This window comes from Scyliorhinus canicula, chromosome 21 (assembly GCF_902713615.1).
Source record: "Scyliorhinus canicula chromosome 21, sScyCan1.1, whole genome shotgun sequence".
Classification (NCBI taxonomy): Eukaryota; Metazoa; Chordata; class Chondrichthyes; order Carcharhiniformes; family Scyliorhinidae; genus Scyliorhinus; species Scyliorhinus canicula.
This window is the reverse complement of record NC_052166.1, coordinates 55515468-55537984: the sequence shown is the minus strand read 5'-3', so window position 1 is coordinate 55537984 and position 22517 is coordinate 55515468. Positions and strand designations below refer to the sequence as shown.

General features: G+C 42.6%; 1 protein-coding gene across 1 annotated transcript in view; it reads right to left on the bottom strand.

Moving 5' to 3' along the window:
* ddx31 (DEAD (Asp-Glu-Ala-Asp) box polypeptide 31) overlaps positions 1-22517 on the bottom strand; it is a 125129-nt gene that overhangs the window by 29485 nt on the left and 73127 nt on the right. Inside the window, exon 18 of the mRNA XM_038782410.1 lies at positions 10147-10255. Within this exon, the coding sequence (XP_038638338.1) occupies positions 10147-10255 (109 nt within the window). The remainder of the gene's footprint in view (positions 1-10146; positions 10256-22517) is intronic.

Below are 22517 nucleotides of genomic sequence, written 5' to 3'. Positions count from 1 at the left end.
CTGGTGTAAGGCCAGGGGCAGCCTATCATGCAGATCAATGCCCGATATCCTGGCAGTGATACTTTCATTCTAAAGAAGTCTCCATGGCAAACCAAAGGGCAGCTAGTGGTGACGGGTGTTAGCCTGCTGACAACATGGCTCATGGCTCTACTGTGCAACCCAAGCCCATGCTGTGCAACCCATGCCCAGGGGTGCACCATGCCTACAATGAAAACCATGCTGCCACAAAGAATGTGACAGACCACACCACTGGTGCGCTGAAACAATTCCTCAGTTTTGAGCAATCTGAAGGCCATGCTGCACAGCCTTGCTATCAAGAGGAGACAGCCCTCTCCATGAGCAATCAGGCAAAAACGAAGGAGAAGGAAACTGCCGCAGAAGGGAACGGAGATGGCAACCTAGAATATCTTTCATCTTTGGGCTACTTGTGAAGAACTAATTAGACTGAGACACGAACATATGAGTGAGGAGGAGTAGCCTACTCGGCCCTACGAGCTGGATCCGCCGCCCACTTGTCTCGGAGTAGCAACATGGTTGAAAATTTTCTTTTAATGGGCGACACGGTAGTACAGTGGTTAGCACTGTTGCTTCATGGCACCCGAGACCCGGCTTGGGTCACTGCCTGAGCGGAGTCTGCAGTTTCTTCCCGTGTCTGCGTAGGTTCCCTCCGGGTGCTCCGGTTTCCTCCCTTGTGTCCTGAAAGACGTGCTTGTTAGGGGAATTGGACATTCTGAACTCTCCCTGTGTGGCGATTAGGGGATTTTCACAGTAACTTAATTGCAGCATTAATGTAAGCATACATGTGACACTAATAAAGAGCATTAAAATGGCTCATGGCAGCTCTTTTTTAATTTTCAGTGTTTTAAGCTCTTTTGCTTTTTTCTCTCTCGAATTTCAGCTTCCACATTTCAATTACCATTTGAAAAGCTCCATCTCTTTCTTTTTGTTGCATCTCCATTTCTCTTTCTTACTCCTGTATTTATAAATGCTTTTCATTGGGTTTTTGAACAAAGTATATTTACCGTTATGTACACAGAATAAGATATATATATTTATATGTAAAGAAGAGAAGGGCACACACAAACATACCAAGAATAAAAATATGAATAAAAAACAAAATAACTGGTAAGGTATTATGCACCAGCTCAGCAGCAGCAATTCTGTACAATTGGCAATATTATTTCCGACACATAAGTCGGCATCTGTTTGTCGGGTGGGGGGGGGAAACTGGGGAGGTAGATATACATTTGGGTGCCGGAGAAACAATTAGCGGGCAATTCTCGAATGGGTCTGGTGTTGATGTTGTCACTTGCTTCTCTCGGACGGATTTCGCTGCCGTTATCGTCTCGCGTTCACCTCTGCTTCAGCCATTCGTCCCGTCTTTCCTTGCTCTCTGTTCCTGTAGATGCCAAGTTTGTTATCGTTTCCCGTACCCTCCTTGCGGCCATCATTTCCCTGCCTCCCCCCCCCCCACCTCTCTGGTTCCCCTATATTGTTCCATGTCTCTTCAATCTTCCCCCCCCCCCCCCCCCCCCTTCTGCCCCCTCCCCGTATTTATAATTGTTTAACTTGTAACTGGGTCTTAGCTAATTCCACTGATTTTTTTCCCCATAACTCAGGCTGTTTCTGGCATCTCTTTCAAATTTAAATGTTGAGTGATTGCTTTAATTATCTCTACTTTCTTAGCTTTAGCCGGCACCTCTATATTTAATTCACTTGCCAATTCAATTAGCTTGTCTTTTGGAAGCCCTTGTAAATAAACCAAAGTCACGTCCTCCGCCTGAAGAAATGCCGGAGCAGTTTCCAGAGTCATCACGCTATGCTATTACAAACCTGATGTCTCGTTTTAATAAATACAGTACTCCATATTGCTGTCTACTGTTCCAAAGATCCCGGATGATGCCCCTAAACCATGTTATGATACCCTGGGCCAGTGCGCGGCCAAATCCAGTCCCCGCGTACAGCACCTCAGGGCGAAGGTGGTGCGGCCTCGTTTGGGGACTCTGTCCTTCCCTTGGGGTATGTTGCTGTAGTGCAGCTCGTGGGCCCCCCGTGCACCTGTCGTTTTACCTGTATTATGGTGGCTACCTCGTCCCCTCCCTCCCACTCTTCCCCCCCCCCCCCCCCCCCCCCCCCCATCCTCTGTCCCTACCCTCTAGTTCTTCCTCCTCACCCGCACCCAGTTGCTGGTCACAAATAGGTCCTCAAAGATGTTGAATTGTTTCCACGTATAGTGGAGTGCTTCCTCCACCCCTGGATGGTAAATTTTATTTTTTCCGGTTTCAGGAATTCCGCTAGGTCCAACAGCCAGTCTGTGTCCTTGGGTGACGCTGCCAACCTCCATCCTAACAGGAGTCTCCGGCGGGCTATCAGGGAGGCAAAGGCCAGAGAATCGGCCTCTCTCCCTGCAAAGAGATCTGGATGCTCCGAGACCCCAAAGAGTACCATTAAAGGGCATGGCTCCACCCTCACGACCTTGGACATGGCCTTGGAAAAGGTGGTCCAGAACCCGATCAGCTTGGGGCAGGACCAGAAATTGCGGGTGTGGTTGGCTGTACCGCTCTGACACCCCTTGCATTCGTCCTTCCCACTTACACGACCACGTACTCCTAGCCCACCTCAGAACCGGTTTCTTGTCATGGAATTTGTGGAGCTTCACTATTATTGCCTGGTGGTTCTCCTCACTTGGGTTTTTGGCGGTGTGACCAGTGGGCCCGATCCACCTCTGGGGACTTGGCCAGTTTTCCAAGCTTTTCAAAATAAATTCCTACCCTCTGCACCCTCCGGTAACCCGACGTTCCAGAGGTTGTACTGCCAGGACCTGCTTTCTTGGTCGTCTACCTTCCCCTGGGTCATCACCAAATTTGCAAACTCAGCTTTGAGTGAGGCGATCCACACGTCCTGGTCGGTGGCATCTTTCTCCAGGTCCTGCACCGTTGCCTCCTGGGCCTCCAGTCTCCTCTCCACTCTGTCCAATGTTCCCTTTAGGGGGACCAGCGCGGCCTGTATTGCCAACTTCATTTCCAGCATGAGGTACTCTGTTATCATCTCACTGTCCCTTTGGAACTCTGCGGGGATAAACCTCATCAGCGTTTCCGTCGACGATTGGGCCGGCGTTGGCGATCCTGCTGGGTCTGCCATGCTCAGATCTGGGTTTCCCTGCGTGTCCCCATTATGGGGCTGGGGTCCTCCTCTCTTTGCTCTTGCTAGTCTTGCGGTCTGGCTGCTGCATTTCAATCAGCTGGGTAGTGTGGGGGTCATGTTGGGGAACGTTTTTGTACTTTTGGTGCTGATTGGAAAGGTTTAATGAGAAGTTACCAGGAGAGAGCCTCCTTTTGTGCGAACGCTCAGCTCATGGCTGCGCCAGAAGCCCAATCCCAGCCCCAGTTGACTCAGAGTCACAACACGGTTGAAATTAATGATCCATGGACTAAAAATGCTAAAGACAAAATTAAAGGAATAGGAACTAAGGGAATCAACGTGAAGGGCCCCTTACACCAGCTCTGACTTAAAACTACTCGGCTTAGGGAAGAGAGTTCCAAAGAAAATGTGTCTCCTAACCTCTGCTTTAATGAAAGACCCTTTATTTATTTTTTTTAAAAATGGTAACCCTGGATCTAAATTCTCCCACAAGAGGAAACATCCTCTTCACATCCACCCTGTCACTACCCCTCAGGATCTTAAAGGTTTTGATCAAGTCACTTCTTACTCTTCTAAGCTCTAGTGGATAAAAACCTAACCTCTTCAACCGTTCCTCATAAAACAGCCTGCCCATTCCTGGTATTAGTCCAGTAAGCCTTCTCTGAATTGCTTCTAATGTATTTACATCTCTCCTTAAATAAGGAGACCAATACTGACACAATACTACAGATGTGGTCTCATAGTGCCCTGTTCAACTGAAGCATAACCTCCCTACTTGTGTAACCAATTAACCTCACAATAAATGTGAACATACTATTAGGTTTCCTAATTATTTACTGTACCTGTATACTAGCCTTTTGTGATTCATGCACAAGGACACCCAGATTACTCTGCACCTTCAAATTCTGCAATTTCTCACCATTTAGATAATAAATTCTACCTGTCAAAATGGGAAATTTCACATTACTCCATTTGTCAGATTTGTGCTCACCCACTTAACCGATGTTCCTTTGTATCCTCCTCATGTTCTCTTCACAATCTACTTTTCTACCTATCTTTGTGTTGTCAGCGAAATTAACAAACATATCTTCATTCCCTTCACCAACTTTATATAAATTGTAAAAAGGTGAAGCACTGATCACTGTGGCACACCACTCGTCACATCCTGCCAACCAGTAAAACACCCAATTTTCCCTGTTTGCTAGCCAATCTCCAATCCATGTCAATATGTTAACGCTCACACCATGAGCGTTTAATTTCCACAATAACTTTAGTGTGGCACCTTATCAAAAGCCTTCTGGAAATCTAAGAACAGTACATTCACTGGGTCTCCTTTATCCACAGCACATGCGACTCCTTCAAAGAACTCCAATAAATTGGTTGAACATGGTTTCACAAAACCTTTCACAAAACTATGTTGACTCTGCCCGATGTTAGACAGATTCAAAAACAGCTTCTACGCCGCTGTTACGGGGCTCCTAAGCGACCCTCTTATGGTCTGATCTGATCTCTTCAAACATCTTCTCTACTGAGTAGTACTACAGTCCTGTATGCTTCACCTGATGCCTGTGCCTATGTATTTGCATTGTATATTTGATGTTTGCCCTATTATGTATTTTCTTTTCATGTACAGAATCTGTCTGAGCTGCATGCAGAACAATGCTTCTCATTGTACCCCGGTGCATGTGACAATAAACAAACCCAACATTAGGAAAATTAGCGAGGTTAACAGTGAACTTCTAAAGGCACGGAATTTGAGAGATGTAGACTGAAAGCATAACTGCGAGCAGCCTCATTAGGGAAAGAGGCTCGCTCTCCATCCAACATTCAGAAAGGCCAGTCCCATCTATGATCCGAGCCATGGAGGCCTGTTCCATCTAACGCTGGGAGGCACGATAGCACAGTGGTTAGCGCAGTTGCTTCACAGCTCTAGGGCCCCAGGTTCAATTCCTGGCTTGGGTCACTGTCTGTGCGGAGTTTGCACTTTCTCCCCGTGTCTGCATGGGATTCCTCCGGGTGGTCCGGTTTCATCCCACAGTCCAAAAACGTGCAGGTTAGGTGGATTGGCCATGCTAAATTGCCCTTAGCGTCCAAAAAAAAGTTGGGTTGGGTGGGGTTACTGGGATAGGTGGGGGTGTGGGCTTAGATAGGGTCTCTTTCCAAGGGCCAGCGCAGATTCAATGGGCCGAATGGCTTCCTTCTGCACTGTAAATTCTATGATGCTATGATTTAGAGCCACAATAGAGTGCAGATATTCTTCTCTAAACGACACAGTTTCATGCCTTTGCTGAACCAGCAAGAGGTTTTCCCAGACTTGGTCACATAAGCGGTATAGTGTGGTAACTATTAGCTGGATTTGATCTGGAGAGTGACTAAAATTGGATGTTGATTGGGAAAATTGTGTGTCAGTGAGTTCAGGGAACATGGGTATATTAAGTTCAGATAAGACGGCGTGTTTAGTTAATATACTCAAGTGTCAATGTGTATATTAGGTTTTTTTGTTGTGTGTTGTTTCGTTTCTTTTACGTTAATAAATATTCTTTACTAATTGTTTACACAAAGACTGGTCTGGTTCCTGACTGGATTGTTCATTGTTCCTCACATAAATTCAAAAATATACCACTAAGAACCAGTGTTTCAAGCTATCCTTTGGGGGTTTTGAGACTCTAGCAGGTGTAGTGATCCCTGTATGTACATAAGGGGTTAATGTGTAATCAGTAGAATCAGATGATCACTAGAGGTCAGTACTAACAGGGGTACAAAAGCAAGCTCATTCTGTTCCCTGGCCTCTTTTGAGTGTACTGTGACGAGACAGCAGGAGTGTACATTAGCTCAGTGTTAGTGTAGATAAACACAGTTACTGTATTTAGATCACGTTAACCATATTGCTAGCATTAAAGTAAATAACTCACAAAATTATTCTTTTAGTTACTCAATAAATCTTTTGTTATTACGGACGACTTTGAGTCTTTCCCATCAAGAATCAGAAAACCTCATCAGCAACAGTATTGAGTGACATATTATATTCAATAGTATAATTGCCTTGAATTTAACAAGTGCCCTGCCGTAACATATCTAATAATGTTCTAACACTTTCCCCCTAAAAAATGCAAGTATCCTGCTTTCTGTCTCCCAACTTGCCTCACAACTTCAGGGACCTGGGTTCAATTCTGGCCTCGGAAGACTGTCTGTGTGGAGTTTGCACTTCCTCCCAGTGTCTGTGTGGGTTTCCTCTGGGTGCTCTGGTTTCCTCCCACAGTCCAAAGATGTGCAGGTTAGGTGGATTGGCCATGCTGAATTGCCCCATAATGTCCAAAAGGTTAGGGACAGGGAGGAGGCGTGGGCTTAAGTAGGGTACTCTTTCCAAGGGCTGGTGTAGACTTGATGGGCTGAATGGCCTCCTTCTGCACTGTAAATTCTATGATTCTAACTGTGTCACTGAGTTTCATGCTTCATGTTTGAGCTCTGTAGCCGTAATGGTTGAAAAGGCAACGTGTGGAGGTTGCGGAATACGAGTGCAAGGCTTGTAATGTGAGAGTGAGATGAAGCATAGGAGTCCTGATTGCTCGGTATTGCTGGTAAGTGAGTGATGAGGTGTGGTGATTTGTTTTGTGGCTTAGACTGGTGGTGAAGTTGGGTGGATATGGCATTTTAAAAAGAATTTACTCACATTGCCTACTCATTTGGGGTCATTAAACTAGTTGGGGTACAGCATTCAGGGCCTCAGTACTATACACTTAACACTGACCTCGGTTGATATCTGTTTTCATTGTCTTTACATTGTGCCTGGAGGGCCTGTTGGTCCTTGCAGATACAGGACAACACTTCTAGTTTTCACCATCTCCACCAAGACCTCCAATGCTGCACCAGAAAACCTGGATGCCTGCATTCTCGTGCAGAGCTATTCTTCTAGCATTCTCAGGTCAGAATCAACTTACACAGGTCTTCCTTTGCCTGCTCCAGCCACAATGCATTTCTCCTTTAAGAGGTGTAGGTTAGTTTAAAGCAGTGTATTAACTAATGCTTGCAAGTATTGATTTTAGGCCCCCAATTACACATGCAATCAAAAAGAACCTTGAGCCTTGGTTTCGTGTAGATATCATATAAATGATCAGGTAGCATGAAGATGGTGTGTGCCTGCATTATATTTAACGGATGCCGGTCAATCGCGCATCACTATTTCCTTGCCCATTTTCAGGAGCTATCCAATTTAACCCAAAGTCTTTTACCTCTGGTGCCTGAGTTTGGATTTCTACTAAGCTGATGGCATCAACGTCTTCTTTTCTGGATTCTGCAAAAGTTGTATATGAGTAGGTCAATGTCTGAAGGGGATGGAGGGAGGGGCACAAATTTGTCCTCAATTCAATATTATTATTCATAAAGGCTATCTGGACAGGTGTGTGTGAAGTGGAAAATCTAGGAAGGAAGATGCCTTGACTTTGGAGTTTATACCAATGTTGGGCCAGGGTAGAAAAACATCCTCTCTCTGCCTCTACGTTGTGCTGTACTGGATGTACAAATACTTGTTATTTGGGACCAGGTGTTAGATTGTTTCATTGCACAGAAAAGGGCACCCCTCACTTGATGAGCATAAATATCTCTTCTAGAATACAGTTGGGAGTTGAGTGTAATAACTAGTGTAGGAGAGGGGCCGTAAAGTGGCCGACTATGGGCTTCTTCTGAATGGAAGAAATTCCAAGTCTGTGTTACATTTGAGCATTGAATATGCAGAATAGAAATACCCAATGCACATAAAATAGAAAATCAATTCCTATATATTAGATAGGTACAGACAACCAGAATAGGAAGGTACAGCAAAGAGAGTGCAGTATTCGTCTAAAAGGAAATGAGATAATTGTTTAAACAGAAACATAATGAGATAGAATACAAATTAATACTGAAATACCTTGTTTAAAATCAAGTCCATGATAGTTAGAAAACTACTGGAAAAATTAGAGAGACAATGAACTGCTGTCAAAACATTTTCTGCTGTGGCAAACTTCAACTGAAAATCTGTTTGCACAAAGTTTAAGTAGAATTGAGCGCGAGCAGCCAGTCAGTGTTTACGAACAGTAATAAAATGTGTCATCTTATGGATTTGTGGCTGACAGGACCGAGGGAATATTTTAAAGCTCTGTTTACAAGGAAAAGTGCGCTTATTTCAGATCAATACCATCTGAGTTAAAGCTGCAATGCCTTCTAAGCACTTAAATAATTCATTCACCTTTTTATTGCACACATGCACTCTTTAAGATGAGGGATGGTCAGAATGAGAAATAAAGCTTTTCCCCATCAGATTTTACCCACAGGCAGAGAGGACACGCCAAATTTACTTTGAATTTAACATTTCCTCACTTTACAGCAAATTATTTATTTGGACCTGGTTCAGGTTGCTTTTGTTTCAGCTTAAAAAAACGTCTCCTACAATAACAAAGTTGGTAACTGCATTGCTTTGTGAGGAACTGAGTCATTCAAACCATGAAGGTCTTAGATCTCATTCCCAATTTGTACAACCGAGCATAGCCAGAGCAGAAAGAATTTTGGACTTAACCTCAGTGCCCGAGCTGACTTTGGGTGTGCAGGGAAAAGAACAGGAGGGGAAAAAGTAGGAACGTAGGACTTGGAAGCAGGAGTAGACCATTTGAGCCTGCTCCAGTCAGACCATGGCTAATCTGGCTGTGGTCTCACCTCCACCATAACCTTTGACTCCCTTGTCTATCAAAATTCTGTCCAGCTCCGTTTTGAGTAAATTTAATGATCCAGCCTCCACTGCTTTGTGGGGAAGAGAATTCCACATACTATCAACCCTCAGAGAAATACAATTCTCCTCGTCACTGTATTAAAAGGAGATCTCTGATTCGTAAACTGTGTTCCCTAATTCTAGACTCCCCGACAAGTGGAAACATTCTCCCAGTAACTACTCTATCAAGTCCCCTCAGGAGCTTATCTGTTTCACTAAGATCCCCAGCCAGTAACCAGCAATGTTTTGTGAGCTATCTGCTTTCTGTGGATGTCAGATGAGAACTGTGCTAATTGTGTACGACATATTAAAAAAATTCTTCCTGGGCATTTAAAGTATTGTTTAGTAACATGTGCCAATTGAGTGAATATTAAATTACTCAAGGAACACTACACAATATGCAGTATTTATCAAAATAAATAATTGCAACATTCATGTTTACATATTATTTTAAATGTCACTTTAGTCTAATATGTACAGTTTCAAGTGATGCAACATTGTTAAAGAGATTGTAGGATAAGTATCAATAAACTTGCCGGTTTCAATTTAGGAGATGCTGCCATGTATCTCTCTGGCAAGGAGAACAAGTTAAAAAAAGTTCAAAAGATTCTGCACCATCATTTTCTGTACCCATTATGCATTGGAAATCAAGGCAAACTTGTTTATTTTATCCATAAATATAGGTTTGACAAAGTCATACATTGGTTCATAGCATGGTCACCTGATTTTGAGCAGTATGTTACTAAAGATTAATATCAGACTTCTAATATCTACCATCATCCAGATGGGTTAGGAGGTGCTTTCATGGTGGCAATGAATACTGTCATTTGAGTAATATATTCTCCACTCTTTGCAATAACAACAAATCAAATAGCTTGTTCAGTACTAGTAAAACAGGCATTGCAAAAAGATTCCGCAAGAGATAGGGAAACAATGACTGGTGTAGGATAATTCAGTTTTGGTCGAGAGCATTGACTTGTTCTGTCTAAATTTACCCATTAGCAATTTGGTATTGATGTGGATTTATTGCCGTATCCATGATCCCTTCTTTAGTTTCTTAGTTTCGAAGAACCCTGTTAACATCAAATTATTCTATTGCTTGTGTTTTTTGGAGTAAGAGAATAGATAACTACTAGCTTCTTTGTCAATGATGGACTAATCAAAGGTCTCCACACTTATAACCAACTCCTAATTCACATGTGCGAATGAAAATTCACCAATGGTTCCATAGGGTTATAGCTAAACAATAGTTGATAACAACTAACCTTTCTTGGCTTGCAGGAGGCTTTCTTTGGTTGAATGAACATAGTTCTCATACTCGCTTTGCAAGGTAGTTGCTGATTCCCTTACTTCTTGCAGGATAACACCATCCGACTGTGTGTATATGTGAAAAAAAAAACACTCTTAACTATTCAAGTTCATTTATTTTTGAAACTTGCAGATTATAACCTATCTATCCAATGTGCAGCATTTGCAGCAATTATAAACTCTCATTCCTAAAGCAAATGCAGAGGGATAGGGAGAGAGAGATGTACCAAATCAAAAAAGCTTTCTTTACTCCGTATTCTCCATGCATTTTAAGAAAGAAATTTTAAAATTGTAATTGATGTGAGACTTTCATTCTGATTGACGAACAGCACTGCAGTTATTGAAGGGTTAACTAAACAAGGAGTGTTTCAGTGAGAAATAATGGATAGGTTTATAACAGATTCAATAACAAGAAAATGACAGAATAATCACAGAGGGGCACAGAGGTTAATCCCTTCAATATTACTGAAAAGAAATAATATAATGTAGCTAAAGATCACATTGAATAAGACAGCTTGGTGTTATTTGTGGACTGCAACAGCTCCCACCCAGTGTCTCTTGCAATTTCTCAGCTTTTAATATGAATGTCAAATTACTTTTTAAAGGATGATTGACCTTTCCCTGAGGACCGAGCATCATGTTATTAGAGGAATAAAAAATTTTAATAATGGAAGGTATGCGTTTTCTTTCCTTTTTACTGTTTAAAATTAATGAGAAAGTGTAACAGTTGCTGGCATGAGATTGAACTCAGCAGCCAGTACCAAATAAGAGTGGAAATCCTTCTGAGCACTGAGCAAACACAAATTCGGCTGCTGATCCCCAAGCTGGATATTGTATACAATGTGTTACAGTCCTTCGAATAGATCAGGGGAGCTGACTGGTGGAAAGGTCTTAGATTTCTAATAACCACTTTTATATTGAAGATGGCCTCCATCAAGAACTAAGAGCTTACTGTGGATTCCAGCATAAATTGGGTCTAATCAGAGACTTGCAAGTGATATTTGTCTGGGATGTAGAATGGGATTTAAACCTTTCACACACAGTAGAAGATTGGATAGTAACAATAACTTCAGATTTTAATGAGTCTGTAGAAAACACAATCACCTTTAACATGAGTTGCTACACAGTACTTTGATCACGTATACATCATGACTTACAAAACACACCCATTATTGGTTAGTTATAATAGTTTTTCATTTTATGAAAATCAGAATTACATTTCAACATGATCCTATCAATATTGTAATTAGAAAGAATACATTTATGATGCATGTGCTCTCCCCTCGCTCTACAATTCTTTGCTTAAGGAGCCCTCATGTAAAATTAACCTGTTCCCATTTTGGACATAAAATCTTAAAATAATCCTAATGACAGGTCAGGTGATCACGTTTGTCCATGTTGCAATAAAATTAAAGGTACAAGATGGACCACCAGCTCCTGTTGCTCTGTGGATACAGGCGCCGCCTAGTGTAGTACAAAACAAATAGTATTGAGTCCCACAGATCAGAAGGTCCCAGGTTTGAACCCATGACTGTGCAGTTAGCTGACTTTAACCAAAGCAATAACAAGACTGGTTACAATTCCCCAATCGCCGTTGTAGTAAAGAGAAGGGAAAGAAACATTGCTGAATTTTGAATGTATGTGAAAATCAGGTAAGTTTAGAAAAAACACTTGGCTGTGATTTGGTTGCTAAGTTTGGTAAATTTTAGACCACAGCACAAAAAAGTATCAGGGTTACCGAGCACCCTAAACCATGCGACAAAACAGCACCTCAAGGGGAACAGCCTTTTCTTTCCCCAGTCGTGCAACAGGGATTGTAACTGAATGTATGAGGAATAACAGTCACAATCTGCAGCTTAGCAGTCAATAACACAGAAACATTAGCAAATCAACACAAAACCATATCGTCTATGCTCACTATTTCAACATGGAAATATAGAAAAATAGAAGCATGTTTTTTTATTTTGAACTTTCATTCTTTAGTTCAAACGTAACGTAATATATTGAAAGAAGTAATGCTCTACTCCAGTCATTATAACACCTACTGGAAAATTTAGTACAGCATTTTGATAGGGCTGTTTTATTGTACATATTGTGCTTTTTGGTGTGATACAACTTACAAGAAACACGCTATCATTTTGACTGCACAATGCGAATGTGCCAATTTATATTTTTTAAATAAATATTTTTATTCTCCTTTTTCACATTTTTATCATATTTACAACAAAAAATTATTAATAACAATAAATACAATGGCAATCCCCTAGCCAACAATCCCCTCATCCCACCCACCCTCAAACAGCTCCCAACAAAACACTAATGAAAAAGAATAATTAATTTATACATTCCAATCCCTCCCCCCTAATGTTTGATGTCATCCAATTCGTGAAAATGCACGATGAACAAGGCCCATGAGTTGTAGAACCCCCCCCCCCCCCCCCCCCCCCACCCCACAACTCAAACTTTACTTTCTCTAGTAGTGTTAGAACTCCAGCATTTCTCCTCGCCACGCTGAGGCACAGGGCGGAGAAGCCGACCTCCCACCCCAACAGAATCCGCCTTTGGGCAATCAGCGAGGCGAAGGCCAAGATATCTGCCTCCACACCCGCTTCCAACCCCGGCCGATCTGACACCCCGAATATAGCTTCTAGGGGACCTGATTAAAATCTTACCTACACCACCCTTGAGATTACCCTAAAAACCTGCCTCCAATACCCCTCCAGTTTTGGGCAGGACCAAAACATATGAACGTGATTTGCGAGGCCCCCCCACACAGCGTTCATAAACATCCTCCTCAAAAAGTTGGCTGTCAATTTATATTTTAAGCACCAGTTCAGCCTTAGCCTGATGTACTGTTATACTGCAATTGTGAGGTATGATTTTCCAAATTGTGAAAAATTGCCCTATTGTTTAAAGTTAAACTTTCAATCAAATGAACTTACACTAGGAGGCCATTGAATAGGGCATTGTATTTATGTTTAAATGTATGTGCAGAACTTTACAATGCCTAAAAGAAAGTGGTGCAAGCAGGCAGCATAATGGCTCATCCTCCTGGTACTTGCTATTCTCAGACAGACCAGCAAAGAACAGAGAAAATCTGCCCCAGTGTTCCTATAATGCACAGGAATAACCCATCTGATCTATTTATCTCCATAAACAATCATTTTATGGAACTATAGACACCAGCGTGTCTCCAGTAGATTTTGAAAACAAATATACTTCAGATTATTTTTTGAAAAGTTGCATTTGAGATCATGAAGCTGTTTGATCTATTCCGTTACCCGAGTTTTCTCTTGGGCAGTGTAATTAGCTGTTTACTGTTTTTTCAAATGGGGTTTCTGGCAATACAATGACATTATAATTAATTGTAATCCATTAAAAGCTAATGAATCATTAAATGTAGATTTCCCAAGAAATCTCAGGAAAATGCAGATACTATATTGGGGCACCATCTCATTGCAATGCAAGAAGCTGGGTACACGCCTAACCAGGAAGTGTAGCAGTACCATTTGATTGTTTAAAGTATCCAAATACTCAATTTGTCTTTTCATCAATCAATATAACATTCAATTACAAAGAGAATCAGTTGATACCTGCTTAATGTAGCAGGCCCAGCCCAGCTGCTCTAGATACTGAACTCCAGCAGTGCACATTAAATGCTGGGGAGGCAAGTGACAGCAGCCCACGAATTAAAGTCTGAAGCTTAATTTCTCAGAAAAACTTGAGTAATTAAAGTAATACAGGTCTGAACTTTGCAGTATAGAGGGCGTGAGCTATAATTCAATACATTTTAGGAACATGTTATAAACCATTATTATTTTTGACTTCTCAGTAAAGATCAAATTTTGGCATTTTAAATGGATTTTTCCCATTGAATGGAAGAACTTTGTGGATGAATCAAAATTATATTAGGGTATTATCATGGAACAAATTAGGTTTACCAAGGTTAATTCATCCGAATTTACCAAGGCACAAAAAATGCCTCTACTATGGATTTTCTAAAAAAAAAGCAAGAATGTCCCTTTCCAATTGACAAGATATTTGATCCCAAGAACCACGCAGCTGTTCGCAGAAGAAACCTACAAGGTGCAACCTAGTAATACCCAAAGCTTTTGGCGCTAGTCAATAATTAGGTGATCCAATCAGATGCAGAATATTTATTCTTTAAAAAAAAATAATTTAGAGCACCCAGTTCATTTTTCCAATTTAGCAATTTAGTATGGTCAATCCACCTAGCCTGCACATCTTTGGGTTGTGGGGGCGAAACCCACGCAAACACGGGGAGAATGTGCAAACTCCACAGAGACAGTGACCCAGAGCCGGGATCAAACCTGGAACCTTGGCGCCATGAGGCAGCAGTGCTACTCACTGTGCCACCCTGCTGCCCCCCCCAATATTTATTCTGCTTGTATGATTCACTTATGCATCAAGTAGCCAAGAAACCAAGGAAGGAGGCAGGGTCATTAGGTCCCTTTATAGCCCAGAGACAAATTGTCCCATCATGTATTTAATAGATTTAGGGTAAATTAATCTGTTATGCAAGCCTGAGCGTCCACAGAAGTTTGGGGAATTGGCACTATAGTGTTGTGACCCTAATTCTGACCTGTGTATGATCTAATTTAAGTTTCCTGCTGGGAGTGCAAGATTAGTGAACTTTCACCTTAAATCTCCTCTGTAGAAACTCTGTTTTGTATTTTGCCTGATCTCAAAAATATGCTCATTTGTAGTTAATCTCTAGCATGTGATGCTATGTTCCACAATCTTAATATTTAACAGGTCTATTGCGTTCCAGAACCAGTCCTGCTGTGCAATAAATATTTGATCATCTTTTTTCCTTAACCCAATAACTTTCAATCCCATATTTACCTGCACACTCATTCAGCCTTCTCTGTTCTTTTTCTCTCCAAAGTGCAAGTTAATCATAAGCTAACGGTTTTTGTTGGGCGGAAATTCCACTGCTCCACAAGGCTGAAGGAGAGAAGGATCCTCTAACCTCCAATTGAAGTGTCTTCAATTTTGAATGAGTGTCTGCCAGCTCCTTACTCACCAGCCAAATTAATGGACTGGTTAGATTTATTATGGATGCTTCTCAGCATTTTAAAGACATCAATTCTTTTTCTCCAATGAACATAAATTGCTACTCTGCGGGATTCTCCGACCCGCTGGGTCAGAGAATCCACAGGAGGCGGCGCGAATCCCGCCCTGTCACCAGCTGCCGTATTCTCCGGCACCATTTTTCGGGCAGGAGTGGGGTTCGCGCGGTCGGGGGCCGTTGGTAGCGGCCCCCCTCGGCAATTCTCTGGGCCCCGATCGGCCGGCCGTTTTTGGCCAGTCCCGCCGGCGTGGGTTACGCATGGTCCCACATGGCGGGACCTGGCAGGTAAGTCGGCTGGGGCGGTCCTCAGGGGGGGGGGGTATCTGACCCTGGGAGGGGGTGGTGGGGGGGGCCTCACGGTGGCCTGGCCCGCGATTGGGGCCCACCGATCTGCAGGCGGGCCTATGCCGTGGGGGCACTCCTTCCTTCCCGAAGGCCCCTGTAGGGCTCCACCATGGCCGGCGCAGAGAAGAGAACCCCCCGCGCATGCGCCAAATCACGGCGGCGGTTCCGCGCATGCGCGAGATCACGCCGGCCCTTTGGCGCATGGAGAACTCACGCAATCCCTTTGGTGCCGGCTGGAGCGGCGCCAACCCCTCTGGTGTCCACCTAGGCCCCAAGAAAGTGGAGGTAAGTGGAGAATTCCTCACTTTTGGAGGCCGTTGACATCAGTTTTCACGTTGGTCGGGTCATTTCAACGTAAAGCGGAGAATCCTGCTGAAAGAGTCCCTAGTTCTAGAATAATTCCCATATCTCTTTTCCAATGCATCAATACCCTTAAAACAGGGTGTCCAAATGGGATGCATATCAAAATACACAAGGAATTCAGCAACAATAAGATCAATAAGCAACAGTGGAGGAAACAAGTTTGCACTCAATCAGCATTATTCTCAAATGGAAGATTCGGATATTTTTGTACTGACTGTAATACTCGGGAATTCTATTTAGTGACAATGGATATGATTTTGCTGAACAATGACAGTTTAATACTTCTGGATTTGCAATGCCAAACAAATCTAGAAAATGCGACTTTCAGGTGAGTGACTGAGTCTAGTGAGGTCTTTCGATGTTCCCGGGGGTGCCACCACCCCCCTGCTGGAATGGATTCTTTCCAGTGCAGGGTTGGAAGAGGGCGGTACATCCAGGTTATATGGTCGGATCACGTAGGAAAAGCAGGTTTCGGTGGAGGAGGTGAAGGCTAGGTGGGAGGAGCTAGGTCCCATTTTGGAGGAGGAGGTGTAAAGTGAGTCCCTCTGCAGGGTGAATGCTATGTCATCTTGCATGAGGCTAAGTTTGATCCAGCTCGAGGTGGTGTTCAGGACACTTCTCACCAAGAATGAGTTTGTTTTTTTGAAGAGGTTGAGGATAGGTGTGAGCAGTGCTCGAGAGGGCCTGCGAGCCATGCGACATGTTCTGGTCCTGCCCCAAATTGGTGCCTTTCTGGGGGTCTTTTTTAAACACCATATCGACAATTTTAAATGTGGATTTGGAGCCCTGCTCATTAGTAGCGATATTTGGAGGAGCGAGACCAACCCAAATTGAGGACCGAGGTGATGGCGGATGCTTTGGCCTTTGCCTCATTGCTGGCTTGGCGGTAGATTCTGCTGCGTTGGCACCTTCTAGTGCCACAGCGTGGCTGGGTGATTCGATGGGAGTTCTTGCGTCTTGAGAAGGTCAAGTTCACAGTGAGGGGAGCAACTGACAGTTCTATTGTAGATGGCGACCCCGTTTACATTGCATTGCAAGGATCTGATTACCGTTAGCTGTTGGGAGGGGGGGGGGGGGAAGTTATAATTGTTGGCAGGGTTTTTGTTTCAATACATTTGTTGATACGCTACATGATGTTAATAAGAAATAAATGATTAATTAGACAAATAAAGAGTTAAAACATTTCCTAAATGAGCTTTTCTTGTACTACAAGTATTTGCAATATTGTGTCTCCCAAGATAAACATACCCCAGGTGACGAGGAAAGGATGGCAGCAGTAACAACTAGCCACAAACACAATTGCCATTTATGAATGGAGTAAGGATTTTCTAGAGGAAAGTGCAATTCCAAGGGCAAGCACTTGGAAGTACTTATCCCTAGATAGGTTCTATGATTTCCCTACAAATTGGTTTTTAAAATAATCGCCTTTTAATTGCCCCTCTGTAGAGTCCTGAAGGTAAGCCATTTGCTGTGGAAAACAATGAAGCGGACGTAATAGAGTGATGTCAGCCAAAGGGAGTCCCACCGAGTACGCCTGTGTCTTCAGTCTGTTTCCTTCTCCATTCTGGCAACCGAGAAATATTGTTTTTGAAAAAGGATTTAAAATGCCAAAGAAATGGAGAAAAACTGGATTTGTGCTCACAATTCCTCGTATACTTGAGTTTCTAGTCACGGCTGTTTCTTATGTGAGAGTACAGGATAAGAGGACAGGAATTTATAAATACAGGATTGGAAAAGGAGCCATAATTAGCCCAGGCAGTGCTCATGTATTGCATCACAGATCAACTTTGCCAGAAGTACCAGCCTGGCTGCCCACCTACTATTTTGTAGGCCAATGGAGTACTGGAAAAATGTGTATTTAACATTCAAAGGTACCTACATACTTGCACATAAAAGTATCTGTTTGGTGTTAGAACACAAACTTCTATCCTAATAGCATAACAAGATGAGATAGATAGGTTCTTGATTAATCAGGGGATCAGGGTTATGGGGAGAAGGCAGGAGAATGGGGATGAAAAACATATCAGCCATGATTAAATGGCTGAGCAGAATCGATGGGTCAAATGGCCTAATTCTGCTAATTCTCATGGCATTAACAGTACAGTAAGACGGGCAGGAGAAACCTTTAGTCAAAGAATGATGATTAAAGTACTAAACCTTTTCAGGTTACTTACAGCCAAACAATTTATTACTTTTCTTCATTTGTTTGTCCTTGACACGCCGGAGTTAACACTCACAGAGAGGGGTACATATCTGCCTGGGAAGGATGACAGGGCTTAACAAAGCTATCTGAACCTCCGGGTCTTAATTCAGATATTAGTTTAGGCAGTGAACAACCCAAACTATTCTGTTTTCAAAATGCAACCTGTCCATTATCCATTATTAGCTACTGGACAACTAGACTTGGGGAAGATGAATGTCCGCACCTGGACTGTTTTATATACAGCAAGTGGCATTTGTGCTATACACGTGCTAAACGATGACCATCACCAACAAGAATCAAACTATCTCCCCTTGAAATCAATGGCATTCCCATTGTGAAATCAGCCATCACCTATGATCAGACATTTAATTGGACCAACCATATGAATACTGTGACAACAACAGTAGGTCAAAGGCTGGGTATTCTGCGGTAAGTGACTCAGCTCGGCATTTGCCAAAGCCTTTTTACCAACCCCAAGGGACAAATCAGGAGTGTGATGGAATACTCTCTTTCCACTTGCCTGGATGAGCCCAGCTCCAATAAAACTCAAGAAGCTTAACACCATCCAGGACAAAACAATCTACTTAATGGCACCCGTCCACCTTTTCATAAAAGCATCCCTCCACCACTCACGCAATGTAGTTGCAGTGTGCACCACCTTCCTGAACCATTGCCGCAATTCCCCAAAGCGTCTTCAACAGTACCTCCCAAACCCATGACTCCTACTACCTAGGACCAGGGCACCTGGCAAACTGGAGTGTCATAATCTCCATGTCACACAATATTCTGACTTGGAGATTATGTCACCGTTCCTTCATTGTTGTGGAGTCAAAATCCTGGAACTCCCTTTCCAACAGACTGAGCAGTTGTAATAAATGATGGTGTTGTTAGTGACATTCAGATCCTGGTTGGGTTAAATGCCTTTTTCTATGTTGTAAATTCTATATAATTAGTGTACTCCCAGTTTCTTTACAGAGGTGGTTTTGGCACCGTGTCAGGGTACAAGCCAGCTAATTGCCGAGTTGTTTGTTATATATATTAATAATTTGGATGACAATGTAGGAGGAAGTTTGCAGATGACACCAAGATTGCTGGCATAGTGGATGGTGAAGAAGGTTATATAAAAGATTGCAACAGGATCTTGACCAATTGGGCCGATGAATGGCAGATGGAGTTTAATTTTCATAAATGTGAGATGATGCATTTTGGTAGATCAAATCAGTGCAGGATCTACTCAGTTAATGATAGGGAGTTGGGGAGAGTTACAGAACAAAGAGATCTAGGGGTACAGGTTCATAGCTCCTTGAAGGTGGAGTCCCAGGTGGACAGGGTGGGGAAGAAGGCATTCAGCATGCTAGGTTTTATTGGCCAGAATATTGAATACAGGAGTTGGGCCGTCTTGTTGTAGATCAAGACATTGGTAAGACCACACATGGAATACAGTGTTCAGTTCTAGTCACACTATTATAGGAAGGATATTATTAAACTAGAAAGAGTGCAGAAGAGATTTACGAGGATGCTACCAGAAGAGATTTACGAGGATGCTACCAGGACTTGATGGTCTGAGTTATAAGGAGAGGCTGGATAGGCTGGGACTTTTTTGGAAAAAAAATAATTGGAACTCTAAATTTATTTTAAAAAGATAGATGTGGCAGATAATCAACATCTTTTCCCAAAGGTAGAGGAGTCTAGAACTAATGTTAGAGGGGAGAGATACAAAAGAGACCAGAGGGGAACTTTTTTCACACGGAGGGTGGTGAGCATCTGGAACAAGCTGCCAGAGGCAGTGGTAGAGACGGGTACAGTTTTTTTCCTTTAAATAGCAGTTAAGACAGTTACATGGGCAGGGTGGGTATAGAGGGATGTGGGCAAGTAGGATTAGCTTAGTGATAGAAACTGGGCGGCATGGACAAGCTGGGCCGAAGGTTATATAAGATTGCAATGTGCACCTCTATGAGTGACTCTTTTTTTGATATTTTAAGCATTCATATGTTTTAGTTTGATACAGTCCCAACTCTTCACTTTTGATAATAATAATAATCTTTATTGTCACAAGTAGGCTTACATTAACACTGCAATCAAGTTACGGTGAAAAGCCCCTAGTCCAAATTACCTAACAGCACATCTTTGGGACTTGTGGGAGGAAACTGGAGCACCCAGAGGATACCCACGGAGCCACAGGGAGAACGTGTAAACTCCGCAGACAGTGACCCAAGCCGGGAATCGAACCTGGGACCCTGGTGCTATGAAGCAACGGTGCTAACCACTGTGCTACCATGCCGTCTTAACAGCTTTCTGGTGGGGATTGGGATAAGGGAAGAAACACCACACTCTAACAACAATGCAATGGAATCCTTAAGTAAAGAATCATTTCAGTCAGAAACGTCAATTGTGTGTGACTCTGTTCAGATATAGTGCAGGCTTACTGTTTGCTAAGGCGACGGGCTGAACTAGAGCCAAGAGAAATAGTTTTCTGGATTTTCTGGAATAAGAAAACCACATTTGCAGATGTGCACAAAGTGGAGGCAGGCACTGGATATTATTGAAATATACTTTGTGAACATTCTCCCATTGAGAATTTACCCATTATTTAGAATTGTGTCACACCTATTTATTCCCTGATCTTGGTATAACACATCACGAAGGGCCAACAGAGTTGCAAGGATGTGGAGAATAACGATTTTAAAGATGTTAACCAATTTTCCTCACCAGCTAAGCCACAGCTTCACTGGGATAACTGTCAAAACATCTCTAATAATTTGTGCATTACTGGGCTGGCATAGATTTCTAGACGTCCATGTAGACTTTGAAAGTCAATCTTCAACAGGTAACTGAAAATGGGCCAATTATTTTTCCCTTTAAAATGAACTTTTTCAGAGTTCTGCCACCCAGATTGAGCCCTGTTATATAGACTGCAAAACAATGAGTTAGAAGATTTTTCCATCTCTAGGTCACAAGGCACATTCTCTTTGGCTTATGCGCAATAAACCTTTTATATCACCACATGGACTAGTTGAGGCTGAGTTACTTTATTTGTATTTTGTCTTTGACCAACAGGGTCATGAGACTCACTTAAGGTCTTGTCTTTACCAGAAAATTAACAATCATTAAGTCAGGCCTCCCAGTCCATAAAGAAATACCCATAGTTACATATCGGAGGGGGTAGACATTAATGTCTCATCCCAAATGTGAGCCTCGATTTTGTGCTCAAGTCTCAATCTCACTTCAATACACACACCACACACACACACACAAAGAGAATGCACTGTCTCCGATTTATGATCTGCCATGTGAGAGGCTTCTTGCTTCCTGAATGGATTTGATAATTGAAAATTGAAGTGAGGATCTTGTAAAGCGAAGGGTTCACCGCAGGTTGTGAGGGTTATTGTAGTCAAATATCTAGGAGGTTGGCTCTCAGCTGAACTTTGAAACTGGAAAAAGTTAAGTACTTTGGCTGCTTAATGACTTGCAGCTAGTTTCAGAGTCTGGTTCCCAGACTGGCTGATGACTGATGGTTCTTATGGATCCGCTGAGATCCAGGGGAAGGATGCAGTCGCTGATAGTGTTTCAATCACATGATCCCTGGGTTAACACATTTGAGGCTCATCCTGACCCAGTCTGGTTCAGATTGGAGGTGGCCATCTCGATACAATAGAAAGTTGATAATGGCATTGATTTCAGATCTTCCCCTTTGTCCAGTATGAAACATGGAAACAGGCAGTTTGGAAACTCTATAGTATTTAGGTGTTGGCTCATCTTTAAACAATATTATTATTAGGTATGTGAATTCCACAAATGACTGTGAGGCATCGCCATGTCTATGTTTAATCATGATGTGGAGATGCCAGCATTACACTGGGGTGAGCACAGTAAGAGGTCTTACAACACCAGGTTAAAGTCCAACAGGTTTGTTTCAAACAGTAGCTTTCGGAGCACTGCTCCTTCCTCACCTGAGGAAGAAGCAATGCTCTGAAAGTTAGTGTTTGAAATAAACCTGTTGAACTTTAACCTGGTGTTGTAAGACTTCTTACCCTGTTTAATTAAGCATTCTTTGGGGACTTGATAATATCTCATGATTTGAGTCACAAATATCACATGATTTGCAGCTGCCATCTTAAGTTTTGACTGAAATGGCATACACAATATGAAATACTGGGCATGACACATCTACAAAGACATAAACCCATTTCATCATTCTGTACGTGCTAAAAACATTAGTCAAAGATTCTGAACATTTCATGGCACTGGCATTCTCTCTCACTCAGTGCAATTTATGCAAACTCTGGGCCTTGTAAGTAAACATAAGCATCTGAACTAGAATA